Source organism: Entelurus aequoreus, linkage group LG11, assembly GCF_033978785.1.
Source record: "Entelurus aequoreus isolate RoL-2023_Sb linkage group LG11, RoL_Eaeq_v1.1, whole genome shotgun sequence".
NCBI classification, from domain to species: domain Eukaryota; kingdom Metazoa; phylum Chordata; class Actinopteri; order Syngnathiformes; family Syngnathidae; genus Entelurus; species Entelurus aequoreus.
The window spans coordinates 17,800,896-17,820,895 of NC_084741.1; the positions used below are offsets into that span (position 1 = coordinate 17,800,896).

At 37.7% G+C, this 20,000-nt stretch overlaps 1 protein-coding gene across 3 annotated transcripts in view; it reads right to left on the minus strand.

Moving 5' to 3' along the window:
* Positions 1 to 20,000, minus strand: part of ndufaf6 (NADH:ubiquinone oxidoreductase complex assembly factor 6) — a 133,426-nt gene that overhangs the window by 6,732 nt on the left and 106,694 nt on the right. For all 3 annotated transcript variants that reach the window (XM_062062639.1, XM_062062640.1, XM_062062638.1), the window contains 6 exons: positions 14,718 to 14,840; positions 14,515 to 14,571; positions 13,621 to 13,723; positions 13,370 to 13,503; positions 5,692 to 5,793; positions 5,115 to 5,171 (listed from right to left, as the gene is read on the minus strand). In XM_062062639.1, coding sequence (XP_061918623.1) covers positions 5,115 to 5,171; positions 5,692 to 5,793; positions 13,370 to 13,503; positions 13,621 to 13,723; positions 14,515 to 14,571; positions 14,718 to 14,804 — 540 coding nt within the window. In that variant the 5' untranslated portion in view covers positions 14,805 to 14,840. The remainder of the gene's footprint in view (positions 1 to 5,114; positions 5,172 to 5,691; positions 5,794 to 13,369; positions 13,504 to 13,620; positions 13,724 to 14,514; positions 14,572 to 14,717; positions 14,841 to 20,000) is intronic.

Below are 20,000 nucleotides of genomic sequence, written 5' to 3' on the forward strand. Positions count from 1 at the left end.
TGAACATCATGTAGAGTGGCTGGCCTTGCTCTCTACTCTTTTCCTGGAGCTGTCGAAGGGAAAAGATCATGTCAGTTGTCGACCTGCCTGCTCTGAAGCCACATTGGGATTCTGGATAGACACGATCCGCGAGTCTCTGCAGCCTGTTGAGGAGGATGCGTGCATACACTTTGCCGACAATGCTGAGAAGGGAGATCCCTCTGTAGTTGTTGCAGTCACTGCGGTCACCTTTGTTTTTATACAGTGTCACAATGGTGGCGTCACGCATGTCTTGTGGGACTGCACCCTCCTCCCAGCACATGCAGAGCAACTCATACAGAGGCTGAAGCAGGGCAGGTTTCCCGTGCTTGATAGCTTCAGGTGGGATGTTATCGCTACCTGGTGCTTTGTCGTTTGGGAGGGCATCAATGGCTTTGCTGAGCTCTTCCATAGTGGGCACTTCATCTAGCTCCTCCATGATGGGCAGATCCTTCGTACCACTAAGGGCAGCATTGGAAACTGATGTTTCACGGGAGTACAGTTCTGAGTAGTGTTCCACCCATCTGGTCATCTGTTCCTCCCGGTTAGTGATCTTCTCCCCTGACAGAGATTTCAGGGGGCAATTCCTTTTACTGCAGGGCCAAGGGCCTTTTTGATGCCGTTGTACATGCCGCGTGTGTTTCCGGACTCGGCACAGCTCTGTATTTCCTTACACAGTTGTTGCCAATATTCATTGGCACACTGTCTAGCAACACGCTGGGGTGGTGTTCCGAGCCCTTCTGAGTGCTGTGAGTGTCTGTTCATTTGGGCATTCCTTGTGTGCTAAGAAGGCTGCACGTTTAGCCTCTATTTCTGGTTTCATCCTTGGAAGGTGGGCTTTGAACCAATCCTGGCAGGGATGTTCTTTCTTGCCAAACGAGGACATGGCCGTGTTGTAAATTTTGTCCCTCATGGCATTCCACTTTCCTGTGGCGTCATGATCTGGCAGGTCCTGTAGGGCTTCATCCAGGTTGGTTACATATGCGTCCACCTTAAGGGGGTCTGACATGTGTACTGTGTTGATCCGGGGGCGGCCTTTTGGTTTGGAGTGATGTAGCTTGCGTGGCTGGAGACGCACTTTGCTGCACACAAGGGCATGGTCAGTGTCACAGTCTGCACTATGGTAGCTTCTGGTGATGAGGACATTGTTTAAGGCAGAGCGCCTGGTGATGGCAAGGTCGAGTTGGTGCCAGCGTTGGGACCGCGGATGCCTCCACGACACTCTGTGTGATGGTTTACACTCGAAGAAGGTGTTTGTAATGCAGAGGTCATGGTAGGAGGTGTATGTATATATATATATATATATATATATATATATATATATATATATATATATATATATATATATATATATATATATATATATATATATACATATATATATATATACATATATATATATATATATATATATATATATATATATATATATATATATATATATATATATATATATATATATATATATATATATATATATATATATATATATATATATATATATATATACAGCCCGGCCCCCAGCCAATTTTTTATTTATTGTAATTTTGAAGAATTTATCTGAATGTGCATGAAGTATTTTTGCTCAAAATTGTTTGAAATGTCAAATGTTTAAATATTAACTGTCAGTTTACTGTACTGTGCCAACTTTACTACTATAAGAGTACATATTTTCTATTATTTCATTGAAAATAAACACCAAAGTCCATTTGGCTGTCATCTGTTTTAATTATGAGACACAATTGTGTCAAAGTCATGATTTTTCATTTCATGCTTGAAATAAGAAATTATTACTTTGAAAAAGTAGTTTTATACTCGTGAGTGTTGATGACACAGCTTTGCAACACTTGATATTCTAGTTTCAAGCATGTTTTACTCAATATAGGTCATCAAATCTCAGCAACAAGCTGTAATATCTTACTGAGATCATTTAGGACCAAAACACTTAAAACAAGTAAAACACTCTAACATAAAATCTGCTTAGTGAGAAGAATTATTTTATCAGACAGAAAATAAGCAAATATCACCCTTATTTGTGATATTTAATCTTACTTGGATTTCAGTTTTTGCAGTGCAGGGGGTGGAACAAGGGGATGGGTTAAATGCAGAGGGTAACTTCACCACACCTCGTGTGTGTGTGACTATCAGTGGTACTTTAACTTTTAACTTTATTTAATACTACCCCCTTTCCACTTCATAGCATTTACTAACACATATGTTCACTTCCTGTTCTTAATTTGTAACACAATTTACATCTATGACTTCTAAATACTACAGTTAATGAGATTAATATCTTCTATCTCTACCTTCTTATAAGTTACTTACCGGAAATTATTTTTCCTTGTACTTTGCAAACACCTTGAGTTTGAACAGTTTCCTAAACTGAATTACATTAGTACATTGTTTGACTTCTTTGCTTAATCAATTCCATAATTTAATTGCACATACTGATATGCTGAAGTTCTCAAGTGTTGTACGTGCAAACAAATGTTTAAAGTGACATTTTTCTTTAAGGATATATTTCTCCTCTTCTGTTGAGAAGAATTGTTCTATATTCTTAGGTAGCAGGTTATAATTGTTTTTTCCGCATAAGTTTCAAAAAGTCATTAAATTTCAATATTTTATTTTTAATAAATAAAGCGTTTGTAGGGTCTCGATATCCAACAATATTTATTATTATTCTACCTGACCTCTTTTGTAACACAGTGAATAAAGTGGGCTTTTGTAGTTATTTCCCCATATTTCGACACAATAACTCAGATATGGTAACACTAGCGAGCAGTAGAGAATATAAAGTGATATTTGGCCCAGAATATATTTTTGCTTTGTTCATGATAGAAATATTTCTTGTCACTTCATGTTGTATTTTTTTTATATGACATTTCCAGTTCATTTTATTATCTATTACAACCAAAAATGTGATATATTTCACCCTTTCAATGTCTACTCCGTCTATTTGTATTCGACTTTCTCTTCTACTGTTACCGATTAGCATTATTTTAGTTTTATTGAGATTTCAAACCATGCCAAACCATCTTTTTAATTTATTCATTTTTTCTGTGATTATTTGTATTCGCTCTCCTGTGCAACACACTGTTGTGTCGTCTGCAAATTGTACTAGCTTTAAGTTAGTACAGTGATTCCCAACCATGGCACATTTCAACCGGTGTGTGGCTGAAAATGATCCAATTTCACTCAAATATTCACTACAAATCATGCATCTCTGCCAGCAACGTATAGTGATAGGAGGTACATAAATAACCTGTGCCATTCATGCAACATTTTTATATGGTGCTGGGCTGTAAGATTTTTCTCATGTAAAAAACAGGCCTCCAATAAAGGTTGGAAAACACTCAATCTTCTGTAGACAAAATCACTTCTTCCTAGTAAACCCAGGGAAGCTTGTTTTGTTTAGGCACCTCAGTTTGTACTTGAATGTTTTTTTAACTAAAGATGACGGCAAAGTCTCTCAGAGGTATTTCTCTGTCGGTTGAGACGGCACTCACTCAAGCCTGCAGTTATTCTTAATTAAATTTTCAGTGGGTTGACAGAGTACACGCGGAGCGCCTTTCAGGTTTCTCACGCGTACACGGTGCCACGGAGGGAGTCCACTGCGGCGTGAAAACCATACAATTTTGCGTGCGACACAGCAGGGCGGCTTTTGGCGTCAAGAGACATGCATTCTCAGTCAGCTTGCTCAAGTCAGCGACTCAAAGCAGCTTATTGCTTCAAGCGTGCCTTTGATTTCAAGCGTGCCTTTGATAAGAAAATTGCAATTAAATGAAGCTGACACATACAAACACTTGTATGTGTCCTGCTAAACCAGGGGTCCCCAAACTACGGTCCGCGGGCCGAATCCGGCCCCCTAACGTCCAAAATCTGGCCCGCGGGAAGTCCCAAGTTAAAAAAAAAAAAAATTACGATTAAAATAGTTTTTCTTTTTTTTTAATTATCATTTTTTAAAATCTGTCCTTTCTAATCCATTTTCTACCGCTTGGTGTCTCCTAGCCGCTCAGGCAAATCATATTGTCTAAAAATGCATTTTCCCATCGATAACGTGAAATCATCGGGCTTGGAATATATATATATATATATATATATATATATACATGTATATATATATACACATATATATATACACATATATATATATATATATATATATATATATATATATATATATATATATATATATATATATATATATATATATATATATATATATATATATATATATATATATATATATATATATATATACATGTATGTATATATATATATACACATATATACATGTATATACACTACCGTTCAAAAGTTTGGGGTCACATTGAAATGTCCTTATTTTTGAAGGAAAAGCACTGTACTTTTCAATGAAGATAACTTTAAACTAGTCTTAACTATAAAGAAATACACTCTATACATTGCTAATGTGGTAAATGACTATTCTAGCTGCAAATGTCTGGTTTTTGGTGCAATATCTACATAGGTGTATAGAGGCCCATTTCCAGCAACTATCACTCCAGTGTTCTAATGGTACGATGTGTTTGCTCATTGGCTCAGAAGGCTAATTGATGATTAGAAAACCCTTGTGCAATCATGTTCACACATCTGAAAACAGTTTAGCTCGTCACAGAAGCTACAAATCTGACCTTCCTTTGAGCAGATTGAGTTTCTGGAGCATCACATTTGTGGGGTCAATTAAACGCTCAAAATGGCCAGAAAAAGAGAACTTTCATCTGAAACTCGACAGTCTATTCTTGTTCTTAGAAATGAAGGCTATTCTACAAAATTGTTTGGGTGACCCCAAACTTTTCAACGATAGTGTGTATATATATATATATATATATATATATATATATATATATATATATATATATATATATATATATATATATATATATATATATATATATATACACACACAGTATATATATACACTGTATATATACAGCCCAGCCCCCGGCCAAATTTTTTTAATCCAATGCGGCCCCCGAGTCAAAAAGTTTGGGGACCCCTGTGCTAAACCTTTCCCGTGCATAGATAACAATCTCTAATGTTTATCAGCAGTCACAAGTGGCTAAGCGATGGCTTACCGTGTGCAGAAAGGCCGGAGTCGCAGCTGCCGGGATGCTGGGGCCAAACGATCGCGCCTGCAGGGAGAAGCAAAGACAAAGTAAAAATAATCCACAAGCTGCTGCGTGTGTTTACAACAAATTCTGTAACAACCTTCACACCAAGGCTTTGATGCTAATCAAAATGTTTGCGCTTCACAGGCTGCTGTACACACTAGATAATAGGAATAACTAATTAAAAAACAGAAGAAAGACACACCACATTTGTTACAATAAGGACAATTAGATCCAAGCAAAATTCACACCCTGCATTGACAAAGATGATAATGCTCAGACTTTGTGTTGTGCGTGTGCAGAAACACAAAATGTTGCAGCCGATAAATGTTGGATGAGTCAACAGTTATGTGATACAATTTTCTTCTTCGAGTCCGTAGCAATCTCAGATGTCGCTCTGCCAGTATCGTGCACAGGCCACAGCTGATGGGGTAGGTAGGTTCTGGCAAGTCTACTGGACTGCACCGCATTAAACCAAGCGTCTACATGTGATCGATTTTGGTCATATTATTGTTATTATTATTATTGTTGTGTTGGTACCAACATGTTGCAGATGAACGTGAGCCTGACTGGCGATGTCGTACACCACATCCCGGACGTTCTGCTCGCGGCTACCGCGGATGATGTCCTCTTGGGAAGCTCCGTGCTGCGGACACACACAAGAATTTGTCAACTTTCTGCAAAGCCATAGCGTGCAGCATTGCGTTGCTGCCCACGGCGTCTGCGGCACGCACGAGGAGAGAGATGACCTCCGTGTGGTAGGCTTTGTCACATCACATAGCAACGTTTGACAAACATCATCCTCGCCTCCGTTTGATTGCTTGTGCCAAAAAAGGCGAAGCGGGCCTCAAGGCCATACATGGGATCTCTCGCCAGGGTGGATGGCTGACTACCTCGAAAACAATTCAAGCTGTGGCTGATGCATGACACATGTTTCTAAGCAACATACAAGCAGAATAAATGATAAAAATGTGATCAACTAGTAAATAGACTTGGACTCCAATAAGATATGAGAAATATGGCACAGGGGTTAGTGCATGTGCCTCACAATACGAAGGTCCTGAGTAGTCCTAAATTCAATCCCGGGCTCGGGATCTTTCTGTGTGGAGTTTGCATGTTCTCCCCGTGACTGCGTGGGTTCCCTCCGGGTACTCCGGCTTCCTCCCACCTCCAAAGACATGCACCTGGGGATATGCAACACTAAACTGGCCCTAGTGTGTGAATGTGAGTGTGCATGTTGTCTGTCTATATGTGTTGGCCCTGCGATGAGGTGGTGACTTGTCCAGGGTGTACCCCCCCCCCCCCCCCCCCCCCGCCTTCCGCCCGAATGCAGCTGAGATAGGCTCCAGCACCCCCGCGATGGGACAAGCGGTAGAAAATGGATGGATGGATGGACAACTAATAGAAATAGTGCAAATGCAAAGTATCTTATAATAATAAAGTGCTACAGTGTATGTAAAAACAAAAAACAAATACAAATAAATTAAAACAAATTTTAAAAAAAATTAAATAAATAAATTTAAATAAAAACATAATAAAAACAAAAAACTAGAACAGCCTAATAGCTAGAACTAGTATGCATATATCTAAAAAAAGGCTTTTTTAAAAAGAAGGGTTTTTAAGCCTTTTTTAAAAGCATCCAGTCTGTGGTGCCCTCAGGTGGTCAGGGAGAGCGTTCCACGGAGCGTTCTTGAAGAAAACTGTTTAAAGGAAAACTGCACTTCTTTTTTTTGTTTTGCCTATCGTTCATAATCCTTATGAGAGACAAGAAGGCAAAAGGTTGTTTTTTTTTTGCATGCTAACATGTAAAAATCGGCTCGTTCTCGGTAGCTAGCAATGCAGCTAACGGGAGCAATCAATTCTATGTCGAAATCGCTTTAAATATCCGTCACCTGAATAATAACCAAGCTGTAGCAACATTGTTATTGTAAGAGCGAACACTGAGGAACACTTATTCTAGCGTAGTAACACATCGGCGTGCTACGGTATTAGCCGTTAAAGCTAGCTACAGAAAAAGATAAGCTAGCTTCTACGTTAGCACGAAACGCGTTTGAGTTTGTATTGCACAACACAATGCGATAGGACACTAATCTGTACTGGCTGAAAAACATGAACAATCATACTACAGTATCTTTAAAGGATTAGCCCACATTTCAAGTTTTGTTTATACACAGCTACCCAGACAGTGTATGTACTGTAGTTGTAATAACAGGCATGACGTGCTGCGTGTATCATTATTAAAATTTTAAATGTGACTCACTCGATGGACAGTTGTGCGTTTGGTCCAACTGGCCAGGGACATTTTTTACGGTTTATTTGGGTAAGCATTCCATTTATGTCAAAATAGCATGGCTTCAAGTTCCACATTTACAGCTTCGAGTCAAACCGACCTCACTCTCTCGGCTTCCGTCTGTTCCACTGTCTCACTCATTCTTTGGGCTTGCTTTTATAAGCAGCAGTTCATTTTACATATGTTTATCTTCAAAAATATAAGGTTGTCAATCCAAATTTTTCCAAAAATAGTCATCTTTGTTGTCTATTACCAAGTCTGCCATGATAATAAGTAGAGATGTCCGATAAATGCTTTAAAATGTAATATTGGAAATTATCGGTATCGGTTTCAAAAAGTAAAATTAATGACTTTTTAAAACGCCGCTGTACGGAGCGGTACATATCCAGTAAAACACGGACGTAGGGAGCAGTATTTATCATTTACAGAGCAGTTGCGTCTTCCAGTCAGCAGCCCCTCCCCTCTACCGTCTCCACTCTCTCACACACAACACAGGAGTTGACGACTGCAGCATGAGAGGTTTACTGGCGACGCTTGATGACCTCATCAAACCGCTGCGAGCGTAGCATAACAACAACAAGAGTGTGTTGTTGCCGGTGCTGTAGCCGTGGCTAACAGCGAGCTCGCTCGGTGACTGACTAACGACACCATGTCTATGGTTTGGGATTATTTTAAAGTGTGTCTGACGGATAAAAAACTGGCAATTTGCAATGCTGCAAAAAGTTGGTTATGCGAAGAGGAACCAAGACGTCTTCCTTTAATACGAGCAATTTGATCTCCCGCCTCTTTAAGAATCATAAGGAGATACACGATTAGTACAAGCGGAAGATGGATGAAAAGCAAACACAGAAAGCAGCTCGCAGTGAACAGAGGCCCTGTCTCAACGCAGCATTTCAGAAGCTCTGGCTGACTGCTAGGCCACTTCAAGCACTCACCACTAGCTTGCAGCACATTTGTGTTACTCATACAGATACGTTAGAGCAGGGCAGATTGAGCCCAGTTTATAATTTCCTGTTATACAGTATGCCAGGCAGTCTACTAAAGGAGGACTATGTTATTGTTTACTTTATTACTCTAGTATACTCTGGACTGAAGCTGTGTGCCTTCATTGTTTTTGTAGCTGTTGTTTTGAGGCATGTTTAAAAAAAATAATGCACTTTGTGAAAGTCAAAGTATAGTAATTCCCATAGTTGTAGTGGGTATCAGGATTATCTCCGGGAGAGCATTTCCCAAATTCCAAGCTGCTGTTTTGAGGCATGTAAAAAAAAATAATGCACTTTGTGACTTCAATAATAAATATGTCAGTGCCATGTTGACACTTTTTTCCATAACTTGAGTTGAAGTTGTTCTCTTATTTTGGAAAACCTTGTTACATTGTTTAATGCATGCAGCGGGGCATCACAACAAAATTAGGCATAATAATGTGTTAATTCCACGACTGTATATATCGGTATCGGTTGATATCGGAATCTGTAATTAAGAGTTGGACAATATCGGAATATCGGATTTTGTCAAAAATGCCATTATCGGACATCTCTAATAATAAGACACACACCTTTGTTTCCAGAAGTAACATACATTTGTTGCCAGAAGTCGGAAGTGCGCTGCTATGGAAAAGGAAATAAATGCGCAGCGGTATTAGTTCTGGCAATGATTAAAATTATCAAAATACGGTAAATATTGTACATATTACATATTGTTTTGATTGTGTCTGTTACTACATTATAGACTTATGGTGGAGGGTTTTGAAGTTGTTTTGGAGGGCTTTGAAGACTACAACGGTGACTCCTATTAGCCGCATCTTCCAAGCATTTTAATTATCTGAACTGCTTTGCTAAATTAAATGTTTTAAATATGTCCCGGATATTTTGACATGTTATGTAGAGAAAAGGGTGCTAAAATGTGCAGTGGCCAGTTTTTTTCTGCTAAATGAGCTGCATGAGCATTAGGGCTGCAACATTTTTCAAGTTTTAATCACGATCACGATTTTGACTGCCATGTTTAAATAAAAGTTATTGTCTGGGATTTTAACAGTTTGTCAATGCGGGCTGTAAAGTGACAGCAAGCTGTGTTGTCAGTGAGGCACGAAGACAGTGTTTTAAATGTGAGAGGTATCACTCCTATTTATTTTGAACCACATGGTGTTGTTGCAGACGTACAAAGCTTGTTCATTAGACTTTATCGTCATTGGTGAAACTGCTTTGGGTTTTAAATTAATATCAAAAAGTAAACCAACACAATGCTTTTTTTACTATGTGTTTTTTTAATGTCAGAAATGTATTGCTTTAAAAAACATTGCATTTAGTGAATGTTTTGCGCTAAATAATTAAGAGTGATGAATGCTTCGAGTAATGAATGAATAGGAGTAGAAACGCTATGGGCGGCTAGAAGACGGAATTTCCAGTTGAAAGCTCAGTCTAAACTAAGCCTTGGCAATTATTTTTACTCTAAGGACAAATTTGGAGAAAAAAATGTGGGGCCCGGTTTTATCCATCCATACATCTATCTATATATACTGTATATACCTGTATATATGGATGGAAATATATATATATACACATACATACATACATATCGGTATATAAATACATATACATATACGCTTCTGTCAGTCTACCCCAGGGCAGCTGTGGCTACGAAAGTAGCTTACCACCACCAAGTGTGAATGAATGATGGGTTTTTAACATGTAAAGCGACTTTGGGTACTTAGAAAAGCGATATATAAATCCCAGTTATTATTATTATTATATATATACTGTATATATACTGTACATATACACACATACATATACATACATATATACATACATTTATATATATAAATACATACGTATACTTATATATGTATGTATGTATGTATGTATGTATGTATGTATGTATATATATATATATGTATATATATATATATATATATATATATATATATATATATATATATATATATATATATATATATATATATATATATATATATATATATATATGTATGTATGTATATATATATATATGTATATATATATGTATATACATACATATATACATATATGTATATACATATATACACATACATACATACATACATACATACATATATATACACATACAAACATATATACACACATACATACATATAGATATATACACACACATATATAAATACATACATACATACATACATATATATATATATAAACATACATGTTAGCTGTGAAAATCTGCTGTACAGTATGTGTGCTTGGGTCCTATTTTTAGGAACACTAATACAAAACCTCACAATAATGTCTGATTAAATGCTAAAAACGTTATGACAGACCTTTCAAAAAACAGAATGGAACTTTACCTTTTTTTTACTGAATGAGACACCCAGAATGTACATGAAAATAAAGAATGTGTGATTTACAATATTAACTATGAACGATAAAACACTGAATATTGACAACATATGAACGTCACACCCACTCTCGATCGACATACTTTACAATCAAGCGAAACGCAACAGAAATGCAACAAACACAACGAGATATGAATGCGAAGGGTTAAAGAAAAAAACACCTACAATCTGATATATCACTAATCTTTAGAACTTTGTTGTAAAAGTCTCCTTCCGCGTCTGTCCCTGACACCCGCATTTCAGGCTGGCCGCTCTGGAAACACTCTGTGGAAACGCTCCCTGCCCACACTGCTTGGTGCCTCGTCTGAGCTGCTGTGACTTAGATTAACATAGTAGCTATATAGATTACCATAGTAACTAGTTTATCATGCAAAAGTGCAGATTCCAACCATTTAAATACTTTGTATAGTTCAAGACTTACGGTCGTTTGAAAACATCACTGCACATTATAATGGCAGCTACAGTTACAAACAGAACGGCACTGCTGCACCTGCAGTGAGCAAACTCGACCACAAGATGGCACCATAGCACAGACAATACCTCATCAGTGTTTTTGATTGTTTTTTTTTTTTAACTATTTGCATCATGGCTGTCAGCAAAGAAAAATCCATAAATTAGTCTTATAAACCGCAGGGTTAAAGGCCTACTGAAATGAATTTTGTTTATTTAAACGGGAATAGCAGATCCATTCTGTGTCATACTTGATCATTTCGCAATATTGCCATATTTTTGCTGAAAGGATTTAGTAGAGAAAATCGACAATAAAGTTTGCAACTTTTGCTCGCTGATAAAAAAAAAGCCTTGCCTGTACCGGAAGTAGCGTGACGTCACAGGAGTTAATATTCCTCACAATTTTCCTTTGTTTACAATGGAGCGAGAGAGATTTGGAGCGACAAAGCGACGATTACCCCATTAATTTGAGCGAGGATGAAAGATTCGTGGATGAGGAACGTTAGAGTGAAGAACTAGAGGCAGTGCAGGACGTATCTTTTTTCGCTCTGACCGTAACTTAGGTACAAGCTGGCTCATTGGATTCCACACTCTCCTTTTTCTATTGTGGATCACGTATTTGTATTTTAAACCACCTCGGATACTATATCCTCTTGAAAATGAGAGTCGAGCACGCGAAATGGACATTCACAGTGACTTTTATCTCCAGGACAATACATCGGTGACACACTTAGCTACTGAGCTAACGTGATAGCATCGTTCTCAAATGCAGATATAAACAAAATACATAAATCCCTGACTGGAAGGATAGACAGAAGATCAACAATACTATTAAACCATGTACATGTAACTACACGGTTAATAATTCTCAGCCTGGTAAAGCTTAACAATGCTGTTGCTAATGACGCTAAGGCTAACTTAGCAACTTAGCAACCGGACCTCACAGAGCTATGATAAAAACATTAGCACCTACGCCAGCCAGCCCTCATCTGCTCCTCAACAGCCATGCTCACCTGCGTTCCAGCGATCGACGGCGCGACGAAGGACTTCATCCGTGGGTTTGGCGGCTAGCATCGGCTAGGCGTCTGCTATCCAAGTAAGTAGTCCTTGTTGTGTTGCTACAGCCAGCCGCTAATACACCGATCCCACCTACAACGTTCTTCTTTGCAGCCTCCATTGTTCATTAAACAAATTGCAAAAGATTCACCAACACAGATGTCCAGAATACTGTGGAATTATGAAATGAAAACAGAGCTTTTTCTACGGGCTCCGAATACTTCCCTTGCCCTCGTGACGTCACATGCATACATCAGCATAATAAAACGTTTTTAACCGGAAGTGTGGCGGGAAATTTAAAATTGCACTTTATAAGTTAACCCGGCCGTATTGGCATGTGTTGCAATGTTAAGATTTCATCATTGATATATAAACTATCAGACTGCGTGGTCGGTAGTAGTGGGTTTCAGTAGGCCTTTAAAAGCGTAGTAAAAAAGTAGCGACTTATAGTCTAGAAATACAGTAATCCCTCTAGTATCGACCAGATTCTAAAATCTGTGTGTCAACACCACACATTTATGGATTGATCAGTTTTTCTTAAAGGGGAACTGCACTTTTATTTTTATTTTGCCTATCATTCACAATCCTTACGTAAGACATCAGCACATATTGAAGGAAGGCTTCCTTAAATAAAACGTTTGTAGAGGTTTTTGGATGTTTTTTTAGAACGCTTTATAGGCGGAATAGATTGACTTAGCTGACTTGTTAGCAGACTTATTTACAATTTAGAATGCATGGACAAAAAAAAACATTTGTGTTCTCATCATATACATAAGGGTTTTGAATAATTAACATTTAAAACATCTGATTTACTAACATTGTCCACAAGATGGCAGCAAATATGTAGCATTCAGAAACCGCCTGGTATATGTAATTTCCCCATTGTGGGATAAATAAAAAGTCTATCCTATTTAAGACTAATTTGTAAGCACTCCACAGTGCGACGCTTTGTTGAACTCATGACGTCAAAGTGAAGAGGCTGCTCTAAAACAGAAACGTAGTAAATAGTTTTGCGAACATAGAAAGTCTCCGTACCAGCATGCAGATGTCCATGGGCAAGTAAACTCTCCGCCGTGCGCTGTGATGAGGCGTCGCCCTCAGACACGTCACAATGCCATGCGCCTTCCCGATGTGACTCGCCGCATGGTCGGCGTGGACGTCTTTCACTCCTAGCAACAACACGTACACATTTTGGTTTTTTACACGTTGAAGATGGAGAAACTCCTTTTCTCGTTGGTAGTAACGCAACAGGACCACTTTGTATTGCTATTGTGAGACGTTCTTACCCAAAGACTCCAGGAGCAGGTACAAGAGCGACGACTGCGTGTTCTCAGCATACGACTCCAGCTCCTGCAGGTTTCTGTAGGCTCTGTCGTCCAGATCATTTTCCTAATGCACCACACCATAAAAACATTGCAACGTTTTCACTTCCGACACCAATATTGAAGCCTTGAGTGTTAGCCGTTGGCAAGTATGACTGGGAGACGCAACTGCTCTGTATTTCTCCCTACGTCCGTGTACCGCTCCATACAGCGGCGTTTTAAAAAGTCATACATTTTACTTTTTGAAACAGATTTCCGATATTACATTTTAAAGCATTTATCGGCCGATATTATCGGACATCTCTAGTTGTAATATTTTGTAGGGGGGAATGTTAGAAAAAGTCTTGATCAAGTGAGATGACTCAACAGCAGAGAAAAACGGTAGGTAGAAAAAACACTAACATAACCCCCACCGCCACATGCAGGTCTGTGGGAAATATTCCCAATGTTTTGTCCGTGGTGTATGACGCCATCAGAAAGTAGTATTAAAAACCTCTAAAGGCCTTAGTGACCACATGCGTGGACAGCACCTTTAAGCTCTTGTTTCCAAAATTGTGTACACTACTGAATTGGGGTCTTATGGCCGCTTATGTGGACACTTATACTGCCATCTGGTGGTGTCAGAAGAGTATAACATACAATGGAATTTGGAAAAAAACAGTGTAAAAAATAAGAATTAGCATGTCACTAAACATGAAGTACATGTTTGTGTACATATGGACTAAGTACAGCATATCAAAAGATGATTCTTAGTTTTTATTCTAATTAGGGTCCAATAAGCCCAAATAGCAAAGAGAAATTAAAAAAAGCATGTAAACAAACAAGCTTGGGCCTTAAGAGGTTAACGTGGAGCCTTACTCTCTCTGTTATGATCCTCGACATCCATCTCTTTGTCAGCCTATGCTTCCTCACCACCTGCAAAAGTGTTTAAATACAAGAACAACAAGGAAACGACGAGTTTGTCAAAACATAAAATATATATACAGGTCTTTTATTAGATTTCTTTAGATGATGTACCTATTGTTGTGACCTGTGAGTGTACGTTAAGTGGTGATAGTTACCCTCCATAGCTCGTTACTGACTGGCTGGTTCGGAGGTTTGTCTCGGTAAATGTCTTCTACTGCCGCCTTCCAGAACTGCATTCGCATTAAACCAAGCGTCTTCTGTGAGACTGAGTCCTTCACCTAGTGGTGGAACAAAAATGTTAGATCAGCGGTGTCCAAACTTTTTTCCACTGAGGGCCGCACTCTGAAACATGAAAGCCTGTGGGGCCCATTTTCGTATTTTTCATTTTCAAAACCAAATACAATAAAAATATTTTTTTTTATATTTAGGGCTTCCCTCAAGTTTGGTCCCGGGAACCCAGAAGGGTCTCAGTCATAAAAATATTAAAAATAAGTCATACATTATTTTTTTTATAATTCAACACTTTAATATCTAGATTAACTTCAGGTCTATCTGTCGATATATATATATTTTCTATGTTTTATGCCCTTTTTGTCAAAGAAAACACAGTTTTTTTATGGCAAAAACACAAAATAAGCAATATCTGTCCCGCCCCCAAAAAAATCTAAGTGGAATATTTGTGCAACATTGATATTACTTAATTTTTATTTCTTGAGCAACGACAGTTTTTAAAATACAAAAATACAATTCAAAAGGGCCCATCTCATGTGTTACAAACTAAGTCATATACATATACATATATACACTCATGTATATATATACATATATACACTCTCATGTATATATATATATATATATATATATATACACACACACACACACACACATACATATATATGTGTGTGTATATATATATATATATATACATATATATATATATATACATATACATATATATATGTGTGTGTGTGTGTGTGTGTGTATATATATGTGTGTGTGAGTGTATATATATATATATATATATATATATATATATATGTGTGTGTGTGTGTGTATATATATTTACATATATTCATTCCTAACTCATTAATTAATCGTGATTAATCGCAGATAGATATAATTTTTCATCATTAATTAATTCAAGTTTTAACACCACGAATGGACAATGAATTTGCTTTAATGAAATGTGTTTTAAACGTTATGCGCATAGTGCTTTCATTTTGAAGCGGGAGAATTCTGTGATTGGTTTGAGAAATTGTCTTGACATGTTTTGATGTGGGATCGACTGTTTGCAATAAAAAAGTCCCCTTTCGACATCCTGCCGACTGTCTTACATTTCTGTTGAGTTTTTATGCCATCTAAATGACTAAATCAATCACAGTAACAATCTAAATATTATGTTATCACTGCACATTAACTGTAATCTAAACACAGAAGTGAAGCATCACTCACCTCAAAACGACACGCGCAGCAGGCATTTACTGCAGTGAGATAGGCTGCAGCACCCCCCGCGACCCCGAAAGGGACAAGCGGTAGAAAAATGGATGGATGGGATGGATGTTAACTCAGCTTTGAACCTGATGTAAGGTAGCCTTTTCTTTGTCCATTTCTGCTTGCTTGTGGATCATCAGTAACAAGTAAACTGCAGCTTAGTTTCACCCGCTACGGCACGGCCTGAGGGTCTAACAAAGGATGCGTGCGCGTTATTAGCTCGTTAAAAAAATTTGTGTCGTTATTGAAATTTTATGTTAACACGTTATCGCGTTAACCTTATCGCGTTAAAGGTTCAAAAATGTATACATACATGATGTTAGTTTTTCCACGTTTCCAAACACACCGTCCGTGCCTGAAAGGGGATTGGCGGAGAATGAGGAAGTGTTGTTGTGTGTCCGGAGAAGCACAGACTCACGAGACGAAAGTTAAAAATAGCTTCTTCTGAGGGCTACAATATATTATAGTACTTTGCAAAACAATAACAGTGCAATACTTTTTCATAACATGGTCACTATTGCCTAGTTTCTCTTGTTATATTCTTATTTTACTGTTATATTTTTATTCTCATTGTTGCTTTTTATTGTTATTCTTATTGTAATATTTTTCTATTTTGTTTCCATTTATACCCCCATTATTTACTTTTTACTTTTTAAATTTTATATAAATTCTGTACACTGCTGCTGGAATTTCAATTTTCCTGAGGGAACTCTCCTGAAGGAATCAATAAAGTACTATCTATCTATCTATCTATTTAAATTGTTTTCAAGTAAAAAAACAAACAAACAAAGCCTTATTTTCAAGGTGAGGCGGTAATGAAACTGCTGTGGCGGCGCACCACATTCAATTACATCAAGGTGAAACTCTGCACTATATACAGTATACACTATATATGCACACTATATATATATGCACACTATATATATATATATATATATACAGTATATATATATACTGTATATATATATATATATATGGCCCTAGTGTGTGAATGTGAGTGTGAATGTTGTCTGTATATCTGTGTTGGCCCTGCGATGTGGTGGCGACTTTTTCAGGGTGTACCCCGCCTTCCGCCCGATTGTAGCTGAGATAGGCTCCAGCACCTCCCGCGACCCCGAAGGGAATAAGCAGTAGAAAATGGATGGATGGATGGAGATATATATATATATATATATACTGTATATACAGTATATATATATATATATATATATATATATATATATATATATATATATATATATATATATATATATATATATATATATATATATATATATATATATATATATATATATATATAATATATATATATATATACACACTACCGTTCAAAAGTTTGGGGTCACCCAAACAATTTTGTGGAATAGCCTTCATTTCTAAGAACAAGAATAGACTGTTGAGTTTCAGATGAAAGTTCTCTTTTTCTGGCCATTTTGAGCGTTTAATTGACCCCACAAATGTGATGCTCCAGAAACTCAATCTGCTCAAAGGAAGGTCAGTTTTGTAGCTTCTGTAAGGAGCTAAACTGTTTTCAGATGTGTGAACATGATTGCACAAGGGTTTTCTAATCATCAATTAGCCTTCTGAGCCAATGAGCAAACACATTGTACCATTAGAACACTGGAGTGATAGTTGCTGGAAATGGGCCTCTATACACCTATGTAGATATTGCACCAAAAACCAGACATTTGCAGCTAGAATAGTCATTTACCACAGTAGCAATGTATAGAGTGTATTTCTTTAAAGTTAAGACTAGTTTAAAGTTATCTTCATTGAAAAGTACAGTGCTTTTCCTTCAAAAATAAGGACATTTCAATGTGACCCCAAACTTTTGAACGGTAGTGTATATACAGTGTATATATATATATATATATATATATATATATATATATATATATATATATATATATATATATATATACATACACACACACACACACACACACACACAGTATATATACACTATATGCACAGTATATTGTACATACACTATATGCAGTATATATACACTATATGTACATTACACATACCCGGTACACAGGGTGATTAAAAAAGAATATGCCAAAATCATCATGCATTTATTCAGTTCTAAACCACTGCAATAGACTGAATCAATGGTGATTTGATACAGGAGTTATCCAAGTTTTATTGTTACAATTTCCCCATTGTGGTCATGCAATCCTTTCGGCGCTGTGCAATTGTAAGAAGACCACATGTTTATTTGCCCTCAAAATGGTGACTCCTCAACAGAAGGCGTTTTGTGTGCTGAAGTTTGCGAAAACAAATGCCATAGTCACGGTGCAGCGTGCTTTTAGACCAGAATTTGGCATTGACCCAACCCATCATGAGAGCATTCGACGGTGGGTTAAAGAGTTTAAAGAGATTGGCTGCTTGTGTAAAGGAAAGAGTGCTGGAAGACATCGATGACATGAAAGATCGAATAACGGCAGCAATCAACATGGTGACATCCTGGGGCACGTTTGGGTGGAATTCTCATATCGTCTTGATGCTGTCCGTGCTGCCGGTGGTGGCCAAATTGAGCACTTGCAAAGCATGAAATATATACTCACAGTTACAGTCGCGAACTAAAGTTTACATACACTTATAAAGAACATAATGTCATGGCTGTCTTGAGTTTCCAATAATTTCTACAACTCTTATTTTTTTGTGATAGAGTGATTGGAGCTCATACTTGTTGGTCACAAAAAACAATGAAGTTTGGTTCTTTTATGAATTTATTATGGGTCTACTGAAAATGTGAGCAAATGTGCTGGGTCAAAAGTATACATACAGCAATGTTAATATTTGCTTACATGTCCCTTGGCAAGTTTCACTGCAATAAGGCACTTTTGGTAGCCATCCACACGCTTCTGCCTGAATTTTTGACCACTCCTCTTGCCAAAATTGGTGCAGTTCAGCTAAATGTGTTGGTTTTCTGACATGGACTTGTTTCTTCAGAATTGTCCACTCATTTAAGTCAGAACTTTGGGAAGGCCATTTTAAAACCTCAATTCTAGCCTGATTTAGCCATTCCTTTACCACTTTTGACGTGTGTTTGGGGTCATTGTCCCTGGAACACCCAACTGCGCCCAAGACCCAACCTCCGTGCTGATGATTTTAGGTTGTCCTGAAGAATTTGGAGGTAATCCTCCTTTTTCATTGTCCCATTTAAAGCACCTGTTCCATTTGCGGCAAAACAGGCCCAGAGCATAATACTACCACCACCATGCTTGACGGTGGGAATGGTGTTCCTGGCATTAAAGGTCTCACCTTTTCTCCTCCAAACATATTGCTGGGTATTGTGGCCAAACTGCTCAATTTTTTTTCATCTGACATCACATGGACAAAGATAAGACCTTCTGGAGGAAATTCTGTGGTCAGATGAAACAAAAATTGAGCTGTTTGGCCACAATACCCAGCCATATGTTTGGAGGAGAAAAGGTGAGGCCTTTAATCCCAGGAACACCATTCCTACCGTCAAGCATGGTGGTGGTAGTATTATGCTCTGGGCCTGTTTAGCTGCCAATGGAACTGGTGCTTTACAGAGAGTAAATGGGACAATGAAAAAGGAGGATTACCTCCAAATTCTTCAGGACAACCTAAAATCATCAGACCGGAGGTTGGGTCTTAGGCGCAGTTGGGTGTTCCAACAGGACAATGACCCCAAACACACGTCAAAAGTGGTAAAGGAATGGCTAAATCAGGCTAGAATTAAGGTTTTAGAATGGCCTTCCCAAAATCCTGACTTAAACGTGTGGGCAATGCTGAAGAAACAAGTCCATGTCAGAAAACCAACACATTTAGCTGAACTGCATCAATTTTGACAAGAGGAGTGGTCAAAAATTCAAGCAGAAGTTTGTGGATGGCTACCAAAAGTGCCTTATTGCAGTGAAACTTGCCAAGGGACATGTAAGCAAATATTAACATTGCTGATGTATACTTTTGAC